Raw genomic sequence first — 21,236 nt, forward strand, 5'->3', positions numbered from 1 at the left:
CTTAGCAGTTAGGATTTCTATTGCTGTGATGAAACACCATGGCCAGAAGTAAGTTGGGGAGGAAAGAGTTTATTTAGCTTACGCTTCCACGTTGTAATCCATCTCTGAAGGACGTCAGGACCAGAACTCAAACAAGGCAGGAACCTGGAGGCAGGAGCTGATGCAGAGGCCATGGAGGAGTGCTGCTTACTGGCTTGCTCAGTCTGCTTTCTTATAAAACTCAGGACTACCAGCCCAGGAGCAGCACCAGCCACAATGAGCTGTGCCCTCTCCCGTCAATCACTAATTTAGAACAGGTCCTCCAGCAGGATCCTATAAAGGCATTTTCTCAATTGGGGTTCCCTCCTTTCAGATGACTCTAGCTTGTGTCAAGTTGACATAAAATGAGACACCACAGGATCTTTCTTCCCCATCTGACCCTGAAACTAGGGGCCAAGGGAGTTTTCCTTGTTTACAAGCTTTAGTGCTTGGGAATCTTTTATGGTGATTAACAATTGCTATGTAACAGGCAGTCCCAATATAGAGCTTCCCCCACTTCTCCATAGCTTGTAACAGGGCTTTCCTCAAGGTAAGATACATCTGGAACCATGCCTGTTGTTCTATGTGGTGTCAGTGTCGGAAGCAGCCCACTGGGTCTGGCATGTACAAGGTGGCCTTGTGTGTATGATTGGCAGACTGAGGCTAGCTATAGTTGGTGGAAGATAGACAAGTCGGGGAGGGGTACCTTCCTGATGCTTGCTCTGTCTCTTCCCACCATAGCCTCATGTAATGTGAAGCTCCCTCCCCTGAGATGCAACAGAATTGCCTCCTGCATCTATTGCACCAGCCTCCATACAGGGGAGCAGGGAGGCAAGACCTGAGCCAACATGGTCCACTGAGGGCCACAATGAAGGCAAGACCTAGCTCACTGTCTTTACACTTGTTGCTAGGAGATGACCAGATTCCCATCGACTGTGCTAGGGAACTTAGGGTAGCAACAAGCCTGGTTCATTTGACATTCTTGATAAGACAATTAAAAGACTACTTTTAAAAAAGAAAGCATAGAAGGGAGATTCTTCCATGTAGCCACATTAGAATGAGAGACAGAGATCCAGCCACCCCTCCACACCAAGGCCATCATCATAGCATCGGACATGAAATTAAGGCTTAAATAAAATGTCATAAATATGTATAATCAAGCAGTTCTCAAGGTGTGGGACCTGCCCATCAGTGTCCCAGCTCTAAGTGTTCTGGAAGGACAACTGTCATGTTGCCATTCTTCTTCCAGGACACAAGTTCCTCTTCCGGCTACTCCAAGGACTTCAGTCTTTTCTTCTCCCAGGAAGAAATTCCTGAGGAACTCCATTGTCTGTGAGTCAATTGTTTGAATAGTTTTATCACCAAAAAAGAGATGGTTAAACCAAGACAGACTCAGTTAAAACGTTGAACATCCTGACACCATGTGAAGATAAATAGGAAAGGTGGTTTATTGCAACCCCTTGACGTTGTATTTGATGCCCACTCTGTGGGTGTCATTTCATGATAGGAAACTTTAAATGCCCAAACCTTAGGACACAGAGGGCCACCCCGTGGGAGCACAGCCTTCAATGTCTCCACACGTCTGTTCAGACAAGCTTCTCGAGGTACCTTCCACAACAGGTTGGATGCATTCTGACACTCCCATTAAGTGGAATAGGATGTAGTCATTTGAAATGAGCTGTCTGTATCCACTGGCCTGGAAAGTCCTCTAAGAAACGTTGTGAAGGAAGAAAAGAAACAAAGTATTATGGGGTGTGGGGGGCTTGTACTCTCTAAAGGGTGGGGGGATGCTACAGTGTGGGTGAACCTCGGGGATCTTCTCTCACACACAAGGACCAATTCCTAGGATTTCACTTGTGATAGGTTCCCCAGGGTACTAGACTCAGAGATAGAAAGTGGGGGGTTGGGGGGAGTACCAGAGGCTGAGGGGGTGGGGCAGCAGTTATTCAAGGTGACTGGAGCTATGGGGAGGGACATAGTGAAAGCTTCATGGTGCTGTGGGACTGCACGTGTGTCCAGTGTGTGTGCCTTGCACACTCACAAATGGATCCCAGGGAAAAATTCTACTAAATGTATTTCCTTGAAATTGAAACGAAAAGGCTACAAAAGAAGGGGCTGGTGAGACGGCTCAGCAAGCAATGGTGCTTGCCTCCCTTGTTGACTTGATGTCCAGGCCCCTCAGGGTGGAAAGGAAGAACTGACACCCAGAAGTTGTTCTCTGATCCCCACATGCTGTGGGGGTGCACCAACACATAAACATTCTCACAGAAATAAATACATGACAAATGTTAAATTAAAGTTATAAAAGAATATATTTCTGAGCCAGGATGATGGCCGAGTGGATAAAACATGAGGACCATGTCTATGGAGATGGGAAATCTCTGACAGTAATCTGCTTAACTAGACTAGCTAAATGGAGCCTCAGTGGGAGATCTACCTCAGTAAATACAGTGGCAATCAATTGAAGGAGACCCTGAGATACCACGTGCATACACCACACACACACACACACACATGCACCTCCACACATACAAACATAAACACTCACATGCACGCACGCATGCCTTGTACAAAGTCACAAAGGAAGTGAGAAGAATATGTTGGCAAACACGGAGCTGACCTCTGGAAAGCAACGCAAGACGATTTGAGAAATTAAATGTCGGGCACGAGAGGGAGGCTTAATTCTCACCCTCTTGTTTTGTGTAGCGTTTGCAGGTTTTCTTTGTTACCGTCTGAGGGTGCTACATTTAAAACTGTCTGAAATGTCCAAAGAAATGCTAAATAATTACCATACCCAAATATATCTGCTAAGAGCTATGCATAGTTAATATATGCTATATGCTTACATGTGATTTATGGTATATATTTATATAAATATAGTTTTTATAAGTACACAATACACATTAGGAAGATATATTTAGCAGAATATATTTAGCACTCCGTGACCTACTTTGCAAAGACCAGAATTTTTTGTTCTGTTATGGTTAAAAATGACTATTAGCTACAGGGAGAGATGGGACTCGGGCTTGTACTTTTCCACTATTACATAAGCAAATCAAACCACCAAACTGCTGCCGTGTATTTAAAGACTCCTGAGTGATGCGTGAGGTTTTCATCTTCCCCATCTACTCTCTTTCCCTTCCCCCTCTCTTTTTCTTTTAAGAAAACTCATCGTGCCTTTTGTCAAAAGACACTGAGGCCAATATTGACCAGGCCAGCCAGGCTGACAATGAGGGATGTCTCTACTCAAAGCCACACGAAGTCACATCACCAACTGGAAAGGAAATAGCCTGCAGCCCACACTCTGCATCTTCGGCTTTGGTTCTGTCTCTAGTCTCCCTGGTTCAAAGTATCTGCAGCTAAACCCAGTTCATGTCCCCAGTGCCCTCCTGCATCCCTGGGGCTCACACTTGGTCCATGAAAGGGATCCCCACCTATTCCAGGCTTGGATGTGACTGCTCCTTGTACCTCCTCTAGGGAGCTGCTGTTCAGCTGAGATGCCAAAGCTATTGTCAGCAGGGGGTCGGGGAAGAATGTGGACCCACGGGCCTGGGGACCACAAGTTGAGATTGACTCTTATCTCACACCCTGGACTTTATGCATTCTGAGGAAGTGGAATGGTGTTACCCAGTGCAGTTTTTCCATCATGGTGATGGGATACCTAAGATCAGGAGTTATGGAAGAGAATGGTTATTTTGGCTCATCAGTTCAAAGGTTTTGGTCCTTGGTCAGCTGGCTCTATTACTCTGGGTTTGAGATGAAGAAGGATCTTGAGACAGCAGGGCATGTGGTATAGAAAGTGGCTAGCTTTCTGGCTGCCAGGAAGCAGAAAGACACCGGAATTAGCTGCAGACAAGAGTCACCCTTCAAGGATACACCCTTATTGATGACCTCCTCCCTCTTGGCCCTGTCTTCACAAGTTTCCACTGCCACCCAGAAACTCCTTAAAATTATCCTTGGTTCCGTGCAGTGATTCAGTTAGAGAGCACATGCTCACTGCCCAGCTCTGACCACCACTGCAGTGAGAACCAAGCCTTCCTTCAGCACCTTGGTCTTTGTGGGTATTCCTCATGCCAAAACTGTAACAGGTCGGAGGATTTCTCAGGGTGGGGACACGTCATCTGTAGTTACATTCAGGTTCTGTTCTTCTGGTGACTACCTGCTATGGGTCATTGGAAACCAAATAGGACACGAAGCATCACCACAAAAAGGGCATTGGAAGATAATGCCCCAACCCACTCCGGCTGCTATAATGGAATTGCCTGGGTGGTTCCTGAAGATGCTCCCAGCCAACAGCTTGGAGGACAATATCAGGATCCCAGCAGACTTAGGATGTCTGGAAACAGTTTCTTCCTCCTGGACCCAGTCTTTCATTCTAACCACCCAGGAGGCCCCATCCTCAGGACCTAATCCTCCCAGTACCCACCCCTATCCATCACCTCAGGGGATGAGACTTCAGCAATGCAGACCTCAAGAGATGGCTACACTGGGGTCATGTATACATTAGTACTAGCTCCCTCAGATTCCCAGAGTGAGGAAGAACTTTGTCTCAGTTTTTTCCAGATGCTTCTGGTGAGCCCTGGGGGGAAGCAACGTGTGCAGCTCAAATGCTCTTGGATGAGATCTCACGTGTTCCTTGGCCCATTCTGTGTAGGCTCTGAGTCTTGTGTTCAACTCAATGTACTGATACAAAGGTCTCTGTTAAATGAATAATAAACGGAAGCTAAAGTGTATAAGAGCGAGAGACAGAGAGACAGAGAGATTGCTTTTTAAGGAACACCAAAGCAAAGAATGAAACAATGTCTCCCCCACTCTCAGAATCTGTTAGTCACCAGTAGGTTAGCAGTAAATAGTAGGGCCTGGTGAGTCTTTTACTCATCCATCCACAGGCAGCGGTTAAGAGAACCCACATCCTGCTTGGCTGAAAACAAACTGGCCTCTTTAGAAAATGGCGGTACCAGTGTTCATTCCCAACAGCCACTACTTGTTTATTCTGTTGAACTTCCTGTCGGCTAAATAACGTGGGGAGGTTTGACTTAAGAAGTCACAGGTACATGGATTTTTCACACCTCCGCCTTCTAGATCCTTTCTTTGTTCATCTTTCTTTCACTACTTTTTACTTCTCTCTTCCCCATTTCTTCCTCTCTTGGCTCTCCCAACCAACAACCCCTCGACACACACACACACGCACGCACGCACGCACGCACGCACGCACACACATACACCCCTACAGATCTTGGCATAGAGATACTTTCCCAGCATTCCAGTCACTAACACATCTGCAATTCCAGCACCTGGGAGGTGGAAGCAGGAGGATCAAGAGTTCAAGGCCAGCCTTCCCTACGTAAGAAGTTTTAGGCCAGCCTGAGCTATATGAGTAACTGTCTTAAAAACCAAAAGCAAAAAATATGAGAAATAACAGCATCTGTGTTTTTTCCCTCGCTGCGTTTGACATCTGTCTGGGAGTTGGTCAGGGAGATCTGAATTTGAGACATGCTTCAGGCGCCTTAGTCCTTGAGACACGGATTTGCCTCTCCACGACACTGGTATTTCTTCATGTGACTATTTCAAGGGCTTTGGGTACTAATATGAATTGAATGCCCAGCACGTGTGCACCATCAATACTGGTTCATAGCCGTCTCTTATTTAAGCCAGTTTCCAGTCCCCTGAGCAATATTGTGAATGGATGGCACACAACCATCCATGGATGTGAATGGAAGCTATCAAAAACCTTTTATCCACCACCCTACACTGCCTCAGAACATTTGGATTCTCATCTCTCCCCCCACCCCCATGTGGTTGGGGTGTGTGTGTGTGTGTGTGTGTGTGTGTGTGTGTGTGTGTGTGTGTCTTTCTCCATCTGTCTTCCCACTCCTGCCTGTCTGGTAGACTCAGAGTCAGAGCCCAGGCTCCCTTTGCTGATACAGGAGCATTAAAGATATGTGGTTCCTTTGTCTAATCCTAAGATATTGTTCTGAGATCGGTTAAGGAAACAAGACAGGAGACGCAGTAGGGCCAGATGAGAGGCAGAGCCTGCCGTCACAGGCTCAGTTGCTTCTGTGGGAACCTCCTCTTGCTTCATGATGTTATCCACTCCCAGCAGCCTCTGCGGCTGGGAAGGCCAGGCAGAAGGGCCAGTGCCCAGGACAGGTGCTCTGGAAGCCGTTACTGTGGCTAGCTGGTCTGTTGACAGTGAGTCTTCCCTTCTGCCTCGAGCCTGAGAAACAGCCATCTGATGTGCTGTTCTTCTGTCTCCTCACACATTGCAGATGTACACTTAATATTTCTTGAGAGACTACATGCTGCCTATTGCAGATGAAGGGAGCCAGAGACCTCCCAGCCCGGCACCTAGAGGAGCCCCACCCCCACCCCCACTGCTGTTCCTCCCAGACAGGAAGAGAACAAAGGCCCAGCTGTCACAGCTGCTTTGTAACACTTGAGCACGAGGAGGACCCTGGGACCCAAAACCATTTTTCAGCAGGATGATGTTTCCCATCTCCAGTGTGAAACACACAGTATTATCCAATTCCCCACAGCCTGCAGACTAGGAGTCCCCTAAACGGAGTTTACTCTAAGCCAAAATTACAGCCTCTAAACTGATTTCTCAAAGGATGTGCTTCATTTCGGCCTCGTTTCTCTCCGTTCCAGCTGCTTCCAAGACACCTAAGAACGGCTTTTTCTAAATTAGAAGTCCCGTCGGACAACCTCAGCTAAGCAACCAAAGCTTCTGTGCTCCACATCTCTCCCTGTCACAGATACTCTGGGAACACTAGGCTCTGGGTGTGGCATCTGAGGGTGGAGGAGCTTCTGGTCAAGGAGCACTCCTTTTTGAGGAAGCCCAGTGGTCCAGGATGCAGAGTGGGGACAACCATTGGATCCTGTGTCTGTTTCTCCATCAGCTGCCTTTTTTTTTTTTCCTTGATACCTGATTCTCACACAGGGTCCGGCAGTGGGTAATTGTTTAAGGCGGTGATACCATTGAAGCTGGATATCTGGTGTCAGAGCTCGGGGATGTTCACAGTTCGGGGAGTATACTGTGGCTCCCTGGAGACCTGAGAAGCAGAGACTTCTTCCCAAAGTCACTTCGCCAGACTCCAGCTTATCAGCATGTTCCTGTCATGTGGCGGTGGGGGTGGGGGGTAGGATAGATGTGACTGCTATACCGAGTGTTAACACACAACCCTGAAGCTACCTGGTTATTTTCCATAGGTAACACTTACAACGGCTCAAGAGTAAAGAAAGGACAATCCACCAGGTATGGTGGTACATGCCTTTAATCCCAGCATTTGGGAGGCAGAAGCAGGTAGAGCTCAGTAAGTTGAAGTCCAGCCCGGTCTACATAGTGAGTTCCAGGACAGCCAGACCTACACAATGAAACCCTGTCAAATATATATATATATATATATATATATATATATATATATATATATATATATATATATATATATATATATATATCAACTCAGGCTGGTTAGCCAGTGTCCCCTAATACAGGGATCATTGTTACCTATCCCTTCTCTTTATATGTGTATGTGCTGTGTGTGTGTGTGTGTGTGTGTGTGTCTGTGTGTGTGTGTCTGTGTGTCTGTGTGTGTGTCTGTGTGTGTGTCTGTGTGTGTTCATTTGTGTGTGTGGAGATTAGAGGACAACCTTAGCTGTCACTCCTAAGGTGCTGTCCATACTCACAGGGTCCCAGAGCGCTGGCTACCTAAGGTGCCTGGCCAGTGAGCCCCAGAGATCAGCCTGTTTCTGCCTCCCCAGCCCTGGACATATGGGCATATTTCATCACACCTGGCTTTTGTCTGTATGTTCTGAGAACTGAACTCAGGTCCCTGTGGGTAAAGCAAACACCTTACCAGCTGAGCCGTCTCCATCCTCTCATCTCTCTCCTTGGTGTGCTGTTTTTGACAAGTTAGCAGAGAGGGCACCGAACTGATTCAGGTTCGCCCCACTAGCCAGGCAGAATATGGAGGAGGCAAAAACTAGCTCTTCCCTCTCTCCAGGCTCTGTACAGTAGGAGAGAAGAGACTCCTAAGACAGAAGTCAAGCTAGGTATCCCATCATTCAGCTCTGGTTAAGCACCTCAAATATGAGGGCAAAGATTTTTGATATAGGGTATGTACCCCAAAGCCACCAGGCACACCACATACAACATAGTTGCAGCAGTAGTAAGACAGCCTTCTCCCAACAGTTTCTCTGAAGCTCATTCTGGCTCACGATCTGGGGAGGTAGGTGGGAGGCGGGGGGACAGGTGAGGCAGAGCAGGGGTCATTTTGCAATGGGAGACTGTGCTAGTCCATCATGGCTGTCAGTCAACAAGCAGTGACCTAACAAGAAGCAGCGTCAAGCTATTATCCTCAAAGCTCACTATCGTCAGAAACTAAACTCCCCCAAATCCCAAAGTTTCCCCAAACAGCATCCCCTGTTCAGATGTGAGTAGGGGGAGGTGGGAGTGAGGACATACTGTGTTTAAACCACCACACTTCTCAGCCCTAGCTGAGTCCAGGGTGCTTAAAAATTGTCACTGCAGGGGATGACAAAGAAGAGAATCCTGGGACAAGAAAGGGGCCGCAAGGCGTGTTAATATACATTGGTTGGCCCACTCTCTTCACTGTGTCTTTAGCTGAATAACTGGACAGTGGACAGCATGCCACTCTCCCACCCACCATCAGCTACAGTGATGGCTTCTGGGTGTTTCCAAAGGGTGCCTGGCAGAGATCAACTCTTCTGAATGCTTGACGGATGGCTGACTGATGAGAAATGAGTAGAGGAAGCCTTCTGTTCTAGAACTAAGAAACTTTCCTTCATCCCCCTCAGGGCCCGTTCGTCTCAGCAGTTAGCGCCGCCACAGAGACCCCGCAACTCATCAATTACAAACATTAACTGTAAATTACACTTTTGCATAGTTAATTCAGACTCGTCATTATGTACTTAGCAGAGCTTAGCAGGCGTAAAATTCAATAGCAAGCTTTGGAGCGGATCCAGCGTCTGTCCTCTGTGATATTTGGGAAAGGCAAAGTTTTAGGAGTGGACCTCGGAGCGTGTCTTCTCTGGAAGGTCTCCAACAGACCCTGCTTTTTGCTTTTTTTTTTTTTTCCTCTTGGAATGGGTTCAACCCTTCTGGAAAAGCTGATAGCTCCAAAGCATGCCTCCGCAGTCCTTCCTAACAAAACAGAGACTCTCCCCCTCCTGCATAGAAATTAATATTAACCTGACTACTGGAAGGAAAAGTGTGAATATCAGGAAACCAGGCAGTCCCTTCATCTATTATTCATTTAGCAAACATTTACGGCGTCCCTCTGGCGGGTCAGCACAGTGATGTGTCATTTGAAGGTAATGGAAGAATTCCATAGCCCTGCTACTATGGAGCATGAATTGGTGAAGGGAGACGTGGATATTGAACCACCAAGTGCAGATAAACACATACTGGGTCGCATGGCCCTGTAAATAAAGGGTGAGTCCCAAGCCACAGGGGTTCAATGGCTTGAGTGGGTGAGCTGCGGGCAGCAGGGTAGGTATGATGCTGAGTGATGTAATGGGAAATAATGACAGAAGGCCTGAGTGGTAGAAAGAGATTAAGAAAACAGAAGAGGGAAGGCAGTTCTGTTGTCAGGACTAGGGAGATGAAAGAATTGTGAGTCCCTCTTAGGGTTTTACTACTGTGAACAGATACCATGACCAAGACAACTCTTATAAGAACAACATTTAATTGGGGCTGACTTACAGGTTCAGAGGTTCTGTCCATTAGTATTAAGGGGGGAGCATGGCAGCATCCAGGCAGGCATGGTGCAGGAGGAGCTGAGAGGTCTACATCTTCATCTAAAGACAGCTAGGAGAAGACAGGCTCCCATGTGGCTAGGAGTGTCTCACTGCCCGAGCCCACAGTGACACACTTCCTCCAACAAGGCCACACCTACTCCAACAAGGCCACACCTCCCAATAGTGCCACTCCCTGGGCTAAGCATACACAAACCATCTCAGGGCCCCAGCCCTAGTCTCAGAAGGTTGGTTGACTCAATAAAATGTCTGTGCTGAGTTTAACTTTAGGCAACAAACACAGAAGGCAGATTTTCAATTTCTCTCTCCAGTGTATGGAGCAGTGGGTGACTCTACTTATTCGCTGTCAATGCATTTGGTGCCTCCCAGAAACCCCTTGTGATCATCAGACTTAAATGTTAACTCAGTCACCTGGGAGACACATCTGGATGCAACTCTGGGGACATGTCCAGACATGATGCACTGAGGAGGGAAGACTCACCCTGAGTGTGAGTGACACCATCCCATGGACCAGAGCCCTGGACTGATTCAGAAGTTCTTAAATGTCACTGAACATTCTAGTCATTGGAGGTTCTCAGGAATCTGTGTCCAAGCCACAGCCCACCCTGGTAAAGCCAAGAACTCTGCTGAGCAAGCACAGACATCAGAATTGTATACAGCCTCTCAGCTTGCTCACTCTGGTCTTCCCAGGTTGAGAGCTAGTGGGTCCAAGACCTTACTTGGGATCTCCCTTCAACTCCACAGAGAAGCCATAGGTGAGACACCCACACATCTGCTTCCAGAACCTGTGGTTGTACCATCCACCCAACTTGTATCTGTACAAGCACTGAGAGATGGAGGGAAAAGAAGTGGAGAAGCTGGTGCCCACACGGAGAGCTTTCCGTGCACAGATGTGATGGTGAACCTTGACCCTTTGTTACCATCTCCATTCTAAGTTCAGAATGTCCACTCTTAGCATTCTCATTGTCTTTGTGGAGAGCACACCCAGGCATCTATTGCTCTCCTCCCAACTTCCCAGGTACTTAAACCATTAGCAGGCCATAACCTGCACCATAGGGCAGGAAAGCTCAGGTTCCTTTCTAGGTTTTGGATTCTTAAACAATGGTATTGTCATCTGCATAATGCACAGGGGAGGGCTCTTTCCTTTGCCTCCCCATATAGTTACCTGCCTCTCTAAGTCTTTAGTCTTTGGGGTAGGAGATAGACGTAAAAGGTCATTTGTTTGCTTGTTTTGGTGTGTGTGTGTGTGTGTGTGTGTGTGTCTGTCTGTCTGTCTGTCTGTCTGTCTGTCTGTGTGGGGGAATATAGGCATGTGCAGATGTGCATCCATGTGTGTATGCACGAGGAGGCCAGAGGACAACCTTCACTGTTATCCATTAGGATGTTGTGAATGCTTCCCACTTTATTTTGCTGTTGCTTTTGTTTAAACATTTATTATTTTGTAATTCTCTGTGGCAGAGCATGGATCTGTTAGTATGGGGTGCCCAAGGAGGTCAGAGGCCCACTGTGAGTCTTGAGAATTGAACGCAGGTCCTCTGCAAAAGTGTTCCTTGTTCCAAACCTCTGAGCCATCTTTTCAGTCCCTATAGATTTACTTCCTTTCAATTATGCACATCTATGTGTGTGTGTGTGTGTGTGTTTATAAGCATGTGCACATGAATACAAATGCCCATGAAGACCAGAACATGCATTTTGTGGAACTGGAGTTCCAGGCAGTTGTAAGCCATGCAGCATGTATGTTGGAAACAAAGCATGAATCTTCTGTGAGAGCAGTTACACACTCGTAACATCTGACCCTCTCTCCAGCTCCTGTCTACCTAGTTTTTACAATAGTCCCTCACTGAGACCTGAGGTGCATCAATTTGGCTAGGCTCCCTGGTCAGTTACCCACAGGGATTGTGGGGAGCCGACAGAAGACGGCTATCATCCTTGCAGCCATCTTGAGCCATATACCCTGACAAGAGACTTGATTACATCAGCCTACAACAGCTGAGCACACTCTGATAACATCTTGCTTTAGATACCCAGGATCTTCCCTTGGGTGTGTGAGACTTAAAGCTGTGATTTAGAGCCGGAGACTTAAGGGCGTGACTTAGAGATCAGATTTAGAGACAAGGCCTAAGGGTATGACTTAAAGGCGTGACTTAGAGGCGTGGCTTAGAAGTGAGACATAAAAGGAGAGAGGCAGACAAAAGAGTTCAGTACAACTTGGAACTAGAAATTAGGTTAGAGAGAACAACTTGGAGTTAGTTATTAGACATTAGGCACTTGGCACTTGGCACTTGGAACTTGGAAGCACTAGGGACTAGGAACTAGGGACTTGGAGAGAAGAAGAGAGACTGAAGAATAAATGGGATTGAATCACACTCTGTCTGGTTTCCATTCTTCGAGTCCATCCTCAGTCTCTCTCTTGCTGAACCCTGGCCTGCGGACTAGAGCAGCTTGGGGCAGTGCAGGCTCTAACAATTTAGTCCCCAAGGCTTCTGGCAGTGCGGATTCCAACACTGACAGAACGGTCCAAGACATTTTGGCCCCCAAACGTGGGGTAGTGCAGTTCTCAACATTTCTGGCCCCCCTGAGTGTGGGGCAGCTCGGGCCACGACAAGGGACCCTCCTCTTTCTGTCCCCAAGCACTGTGCATGTCACAGCAGGAGTATGCTACTATACCCAGCTCTTTTATATCAGTGCTTTAAGTCAAGGCCCCCATACTTGTATGATTAGCCCTTTACTTACAGAGTCATCCTTTTTAGCCTTTCTGTTTACTTTTATAAGACTGGTTTTAATTTTCTGTATATGAATGTTTTCCCTGCATGTCTGTATGTGCACCACGTGTGTGTACCAGGTGCCCACAGTGGCCAAAGGAGGATGTCAGATCCCCTGGAACAGATGACTGAGAGTTGCCCTGTGGGTGCTGAGCCACCTCTCCAGCCCTCCTGTTTGCTTATCTTTAAGGCTGAATCTTAGAGTCAAATCCAAATGTGTTGCCCTTTTCTGCAAGGCAGCCTTTACAAGCTTCACCTTCCTGCTGCTCTCATGCCGTGAATTCTGAGTTCCGTCTTGCATACTAACTACAGACAACAGTAGGGGAGGCCAGGGCCATTCTCTGCACTCACATGTTGAATCTCAACTGATCAGATATCCTCCCTCAGAGCTCTGAATGGGAATCAGTGGCACAGAGGAGCAAGACAGAAGCCTGTGTGTTTGGGTAGGAGACATGGACTTCTCTAGGGCCATTTTCCTAGGATTCTAGCTTTGCACCCCCTCTTTGCTCATCTCACCCCATTTCTTTCTCTCCTATCCTGCTCACTGTGAGGCACTTTTTCAGTCCTAACTTTCTCAGTCAACTGGTGGAGCCTGCAAAGCAAAGCGTTAAGCCTCAGCACCATGGAGAGCTCATCGGAAAGGTGCCTGGGTGGGCAGCGTGGGAAAGATCTATTTGGGTTCCTGACAGTGTTCCAAACATGAGTAAAACACAGCCCGTGATCAAACTGTACTGTTCTCCTGAGAAAGGCTTCCCCATTCAGAATTTTATCTATCCCGTGAGTCACTTAGCTTCCTACAGTGGCTAGGACATGAGTACTCAAATCTCTCCCCTCACCTCCAGGCTGGAAACCTTAAACTCCCTTTGGCTTTTAGCTCATTCTTAGTCTCTGTTTTCTTGCAGGTGAGTCCAAAAGGTTTGGAGAATTGGGTTTTCAATGGTCTGGAATTTGTGGTGACTATCGGGGGTATTTTTTTTAAAGACAATTTTGAAATTTTCTTTCAAGGGTTACATCTGTAAATCCACACCATTGATATATCAAGTCATGGATTCCAACACTCTCTGAGGTTACCTCAGTGTTTAAATCTTTTTCTCCCTAACTCCAGCTTCACCACACTCCCCTGCTACATGGATGCTCTTAATCTCCTCAAAGGAGATGCTCACCGGATAGACTCCCTCCTTTTCTTTGTTGCCATCTTCCAACACCAAACATATACAGGAATATCCAGTAGGGACAGATACTGAGTGAGGATATGATATACAGAGCTGGATGAATCCGGCTCACATACACCGCAGAGTCCAAAGACAAGGTCTCATGTATCCCAGGTTAGCCTTGAAATTCCAGTGTAATTGGGATGACTGTAAACTCCAATCCACCTACCTTGGCTTCCCACATGCTGGGATCACAGGTGTGCACCATCATGCCTGGTGGACACAAAGCTTGGAATTGAACCAGTGGCTTTTCCCATGCCAGGCAAGCATGAACATCAGCTCTACCAGTTGAGCCACACCCCAGCTGCATGGATCAGTCTTAAAAGGACATGTTTATGACAGGTCCCCACTTGAGCACAAGAGCAGCAAGTGTTATCTGAGCATGATGGTGCACACTAATCCCAGCTGAGGATTGGAGATTTCTACAAGTTTGTGGCTAGCCTGGTCTACAGAGAGAACTCCAGGAAAGCTATAGATATGTAGTGAGCCCTTATCTCAAAAACAAATACAAAAATAATCGAAAGACCTCATCCCTCCACACAGTGATCAATGTTGAATATTTAAGAATTTTTGTCTAGATCTGTAGCTTGTGGGTGCTATTCTGTCCCAGCTCCCCACTCTCTAACTTAAATGTGATATCATGCTTCATGTGCCTAGTCCTGTTCCTGAGAGGTGGTTCCCTCCTCCCCTCCTTCCAAGCACCATTGTGGGATTAGGATAAAGGGAGAGAAGGAACCTTCAAACAACATCACATTAAAGCTGTTTCCTTCCATTCCCTTCCAGAAGCGGCAATTTATTCAACGAGGTCATGCAGATGAACTTTGAAATCGCCAGCTTCAGCAGCCTCTCAGGGACACAGCCCATCACCTGGCAGGTGGAGTATCCAAGGAAGGGGACCACAGACATCGCCGTGTCTGAGATCTTCATCAGCCAGAAAGACCTGGTCGCCATCGTCCCACTCGCTATGGTAAGTCATGGTACCATGATAGCCCGGGAGTTCTACTGACTGACAGGACCCCTGCATGCTTCCTCTTTTCCAGGTCATTGCTACAATTGTTATTTTATGTATAAGTGACTTATTATCCTCCACCCTAGGAGAAGCAACATCACCTTTCATTGGCTAAGCCTCACAGATAACGTGTCGTGGTACTAGCCACGTCTCCATACCAAAGTCCCTGTTGCTTGCTTCTGTTTTAAACCACTTTCGCTCTCCTTTTCGTGTTTCCATTCTTAGAAACTTTAGACAGCCGTGTGTCCTGGTCAGGATGAGCTGGGCTAGGCTGTGGCAATGAGTGACCACAGATCTCAGAGACCTGAGTCAACCCAAGTTATTCGTGATTATGTGGGATGACATAGATAGGAAAATGTGCTGGCTGGTTTTAACTCTCAACTTGACACAACTTAGAGTTGCCTGGGCAGAGAGTATGATTGAAGAATTGCCTGGATCGAGTTGGCTGGTGGGCATGTCTGTGAGGGGTTATCTTGATGGTCAGTTGAGGTGAAAAGACCCACCCTGAATGTGGGCGGGATCATTTCATGGACTGTGGAGAGTGGCCAAAACAGGCTGCCCATCCATCCCATGGGAGGGCAGGCAGCAGGTGGGAGTTCTCTCCTCTCTGCTCTTGACTGTGGATACAGCCTGATCAATTGCCTCCGCCCCTGCCTTGACTTCCCCTAAATGATGGGCTATAACCTGGAAGTGTAAGCCAAAGAAGTCCTTTATGCCCTAAGTCACTTTTGCTAAGGGTGTTTCCTTACACCAACAGAAAGGAAGCTAAGCCTGCAGGGGACCCTGTACTATGCAGCTCCCCCGACAAGGGGGCGTTCCTAGCCCCTCCCTGCTCCCTGTAGGCAACTTCATCCCATTTCCCTTGGACCATGGACAAGGCTCTCGCAATAGTCAAGAAGTCAGCAGACAGTGTACAGTAGATGGGCCACACTAGAGTTACAGGACTTCTTACTCTCCATCCTACCTACAGTGGGCTTGGTTTATAAGTTATGTGTTGAGTCTCCAGCACTCTCACTGATGAGCTCTTATCAGCAAGCATCCTATTTAAATGAATTAATAAGAGATTAGGGGAAATTGATTGATTGGGACTCTTCAGCTTACGTAAGAGATAAAACCAACCCAATCTGAACTTAAAATGTTTTTCAGACTCCTGAATATGCACATTGTGTAGTTTAGAAGATCTACCTCAAGCCTTTTAAGACCTTCTAGGAAGGATTGTTGGTGCTGTCTGTAAACCACACCCTGGATGCTCTGGGCCTTGGGTATCTTACCTTCCATTAGACCAACAGGTCTAGGGACCATAATCGTTTTGTCCCAGAAGAAAGAACGAGACCCTCACTGCTGATCATTCAGAAATTCCTCCCCACCCCACCCCACCCCACTCCCCACCTCCAGAAAGCTCTGGTTTAGAAGCATTGGTCCAGAGAGATGGCTCTCTAATTAAGAAAGCTTATTCTGGGCTTTCAAAGGACCCGAGTTTAGTTCCTAGCCCCAGCTGCCTATAACTCCAGTTTAGGGGATCTATGCCTTCTTCAGGTCTCTGAAGGCACTCTATGTACACACACACACACACACACACACACACACACACACACACACACAATTTTGGGAGCATTTGCCTGGCTTAGTCATGTGCTCTCCCCCTCAGCTATTCATCAACGTCAGAGAGGATGCTACACTCCACTTGCCAGGCCTAGAGCCATGTCACCCAGGGCAGGTACACAGTAGGCCTCAGAATAGGCAGATGTGTTGTATGATGGGAAAACTCGTCTCTCACAGACGGTGGGAGACAGACGCTAGCCAGACACAACAGACATTAGCCTACATGTCATCTGCCCCAGGATTCATTAGCTTGGAGAAGGTAGAACGTGATTGGTCATGCATTGTTTTTTGGATTCTGTGGACCGAATCCAAGCCATGCACATAGTTGCTAATCATATGGCCTCTGAGCTGCAAAGGTCTTGTTAGGAAAATCAGCCAGCTTTGAACTCATTATAAAATCCAGACTCCCTTCAGAGGCTCATTCCCCCTGCCTCAGCCTCCATGGTACTGAGATTATAGGTGTGCACCACCTTGCCTGGTTCATTCTTGGCTTTGAACATGTACTGTAACCCCAGGCAACCCTCCATCCGATACCTGACCTTGAAGTCCATTTTCGAGTCTACATTTTAAACAGTTTTGTTTCTGTGTTCAAAAACTCTAAAAATATTTACTGTGTGACCCATGGCATTTTTTTTTCAAATCTTCATCCTAAAATTCATGCCAACATCTATTACAGAACATAAGCACTGAATGCCTATTTCAGAAAGATAAGGCATTCAAATGCTTTGAAAAGCAAAACCATTATAAAGACATAAGATATCATTACGGTCTATTGTAAATACGTGAGTCCTCCTTGAAATGCGATGTCATTATTGTGGTTGTTGTGGTTTTTACAGTGCTTTTAAGATGAGTTGAAATCACTTCTAATGTCACACCCCAAATCCTTTTGTCTGCAAGTTACCTGGAGTGAATCCAGATTGGCTTCATGCCATAGTCACTGATGGCGATGCCATCTCTACAACCGGTGTGAATGCAGCTTGCATGTGATCGCCAGGTTCACCCTTGTGGTGATTCTCTGGAACATGCAACTTGACTTCAGTTGTGCAGCACAGCCTAGAGACTCAGGAACAGTCATCAGTGGGGTGTGAATGGTCACACCAATAATCACAGTTCTCAGAATGAGGGCAAGTGGATTCTGAGTTCAAAACCAGCCTGGGCTACATGGTTAAGATCTTGTGTAATCTGTGCTAACAGAAGAATTTTAGATGAAATGGCTCAGAGGCACTTAAAAACTATGTTTGGGTATGAGTGTTTGAAAGGAACAAAATGTTTTGGGGAATTCAGTTGCTTATGAAGGAAACAGATAACCATATCAGAAAGTGGCTTTTTTTTTAATAAATAAAATGAGATTAAGTACATTTATAACTAGTTCCCCCACCAAAAAAAACAAAAACAAACAAACCTTTATTGATAGTAAATAGGAACAGGATATAGGGTTTCACTCAAAGATGAGAAGTTTTATTTCATTTTTTTATCACTGGGATTAAACCTATGGCCCCACACTCACTCTGCAACACCCCCTACTGCTGAGATACAACCCATCTTTTACTTTGAGACACGGTCTCACTATGTTGCCCAGATTGTCCTTGTTCCCATTCTATAGCCCAGTCAAGTCCCCAACTTGCAATCCTCCTGCCTCAGAATCCCACGTATCTGGAAATGACAGGCATAGCTAAGGATTTTTTTTTTTTTTAAAGAAAGAAAAATAAAACAAACACTGTGAAGCAAGACCCTCTGTGGCAGGTTTACAGCTGGCTAGGCCTTTGAAAACATTGAATAAGGGATGGAGAAGTGGCTCAGAGGTTAAAAGCATTTGCTGCTCTTGCAGAAGATCCCACAATGAGTGACCCACAACTGTTTGTAACTCCAGCTTCAACATCCTCTTCTGACCTCAAGGGACACCCTCATACTTGTAAATATATCTTTATAAAAGAAAAAGAGATCAAGCAATTTTCCCAGGATGCTTTTCATCTTAAAGAAAAGAGCCTTTAGAAGGGTCCAGTGGGTGGAAAGAAGAATTTGTTTCTCAGGGAAGTTCTTGCCTCAATACCACGTCTTCTCAAGCCCTTCTTCAGTGTCAAGAGAAAACTAGGGACAGGAAGAGCCTCCAGCAGACACTACCATCAAGCCTCAGCATGTGACTACCCCACCCCACCCCACCCCACCCCCAAGCACTGAGCAGGCTGCACACATAGGTTTGTAAGAGCCCAGTCAAAGGCTGGAGAGATGGCTCGGTGGTTAAGAGCACCATCTGCTCTCCAGAGATCCTTCAATTCCCAGCAACCACATGGTGGCTCACAACCATCTGTAATGGTATCTGATGCCCTCTTCTGGTGTGTCTGAAGACAGTGACAGTGTACTCACATGCATAAAATAAATAAGTCTTAAAAAAAAAAAAAAAAGAGCCCAGTCTAGCAGAAGCCTGTTTATCCCATGCAGTAGATGGTTTCAATGCAGTTTGCACAGCACCATCTCCAGACAGCTATAGACTGTCCTTCCCAACAGCATCCTCTCCCTACCTGGTACCACCCTAATATCTACATCAGGCTTGGGGAAGAGGTATGAGTCAAGGAAGGACCAAAAGCATATCAGGTTCATGTGTGGGTATCATGAAATTGGAGAAGCCCTTGGGTTGTCAAATACATCTTTGGGGTGATCATTTTTCTTCTGTATAAAAAACAAATATTCATCTAAGATGGTTGGTCAGGATCAGAGGTCAGGTATGGACTCAGTGGACTCATTTCCTGTGACAGGGGGTAAGGGGCTGTAGACTTTCAGGAGAATCCACTGGGACGCATGGAACTCCCAGACTGTGCCCAACTCAAATATCTATCTTGAGGTATTTCTTGCTTTGTACAACCTGGCATGTCGGTGGGACCGCCCACATGGGGAGGTCTTACATAGGAGATATGGTACTTTACCCGAAGCTGGATGATTATAAATTGATTTATTTCCTAAATTGTCTTCCTACAATTTTTTTAAATGGGATAAAAATACCCCAACTTTAGGCCAGGCATGATGGCATTTGCCCATAATCTCAGCACTCAGAAAGCAGAGTTCAAGACCAGCCTGGTCTAAAAAGTAGGTACCAGGCTTCTTAGAGGACCCTGTCTCAAAAAAAAAAAAAAAAAAAAAAAAAAAGAATTAAAAAAAAATTAAAAACCTTAACTTTTAAGCCTACTCTAGAGAAAGATAGCTCTCATCTGACAGGAGCAAGAAGTTGTCTTTCCTAGGACAGAGCCATTTCAGTTGGATTTCCTGGTGCCAGCCAGTTTACTTGGAATTTTGATGCGCCTTCAAGTCATCGTTCTTTTATCAATGTAGACTCAAGATGAAGTCATTTTCCTTGACCGGAGCACATAGCAGGAACCTGGGATTGTGACCTTGGGCTTTCTGTGCCACGTCATAATCTGTGATTAAGATCAAACTAAAAATAAAGTGTTAACTCAGTAGCTACTCAAAGAGATCGGAGGGTGTGGACTATTAAGGTGTTTCCCCAAGGCAGTGGCTCTCAACTGGTGGGTCTTGACCCCTTTGGGGGTCAAATAACCCTTTCACAGGGGTCACGTATCAGATATCCTGCATGTCAGATAGTTACATCGTGGTTCTTAACAGTAGCCAAGTTCTGAAGTGGCAGTGAAAACAATTATATGGTTGGGGGATGGTCACCACAACATGAAGAACTGTATTAAAGGGTCACAGCATTAGGAAGGTTGAAAACCATCGCTCTAGGGGGCCAGAGGCTTCATGAGGCTTGTGAGATACCATGGCCCGTGCGTATGGGTGGTGTGCAGTAAGGAGCTTGAGCCTTCTGCTGAGACTATCTCCTACCTCACTGACCATTACCCGCCTGCTGGGAGTCTGGTAACTGCACTGGCTGCACTGCACCCACAGAATTCTGATCTCCAGCTTCAGAGGGAGTCCACTGAGTGCTGGTCAAAAGAAACTGGTCGGGGTGACTTGAATATTTCATTCCCCCAAGAGAGTCCATTGTAATCCAGCTCCTTCTTTATCCCCATCACAGAGCCAACCTGACCTTTTTTTGGAAATTGTGACTTTGAAAATGGAATGATGTTGAGCTGAGGTCCTCCTGGATTAGGGTGGTCCCTGAAGCCATTGCCTGGTGTTCATTACTGGAGGACTTACAAAGGCCAAGATGGCACCAGCCTTTACACCTGCTGTTTGTTGTACCCAAAATCTCTTCCCCCTTGTCCAGGCTGTGCTCCTCTTCATACTGGTCAAGTCTCTGCTTTCATTGTCTCAGGTGTACCTCAACATCTTACATCCCAGTCACCCTTCACTTGGCCTGCCTTTTCTTGCATAGAATAATAGAGAATCGAATTGCATTTCTGCATTTATTATCTGAATTTCCCGGGGGGGGGAGGAGGGATCACTGTACCATCCCGAACCATGCTTGGTTAACAGTGGGTGCTCAGTGAGAAGCTACTGGATGAGTTGATGGTTGGATGGCAGGGTAGGGAAAGGGTCACTTTTTTTTATTAGTTCCTGTTTGGCTGCTGTGATAAAATATCATATCCAAAAGTGGAGAAAAAGAGTTTGCTTGGGGTTATGATTCCAGAGGGAGAGTCCATAATGGAGAGGAGGCAGGGCAGTGGGCAGCCAGAGACGGCAGCTGAGGGATCACATCTCAACCACAAAGCATGCAGCTGAAAGAGAGAAAGAGAGAAAGAGAGAGAGAGAGAGAGAGAGAGAGAGAGAGAGAGAATGAGAGAGAGAGAGAGAACTGGAAATAGATGAGGCTGTGAACACTCAAAGCTTGCCCTCAGCTACATACTTTTCCAGGAAGTCTCCATCTCTTAGAGCAGCCGTTCTTAACATGTGGGTCATGACCCCTTT

The 21,236-nt window shown here is 46.5% G+C and overlaps 1 protein-coding gene across 1 annotated transcript in view; it reads left to right on the forward strand.

The window, feature by feature from the left end:
• Tmem132c (transmembrane protein 132C) overlaps positions 1–21,236 on the forward strand; it is a 303,666-nt gene that overhangs the window by 234,150 nt on the left and 48,280 nt on the right. The window contains exon 4 of the mRNA XM_076922971.1: positions 14,552–14,735. Within this exon, the coding sequence (XP_076779086.1) occupies positions 14,552–14,735 (184 nt within the window). The remainder of the gene's footprint in view (positions 1–14,551; positions 14,736–21,236) is intronic.

Source organism: Arvicanthis niloticus, chromosome 24, assembly GCF_011762505.2.
Source record: "Arvicanthis niloticus isolate mArvNil1 chromosome 24, mArvNil1.pat.X, whole genome shotgun sequence".
NCBI classification, from domain to species: domain Eukaryota; kingdom Metazoa; phylum Chordata; class Mammalia; order Rodentia; family Muridae; genus Arvicanthis; species Arvicanthis niloticus.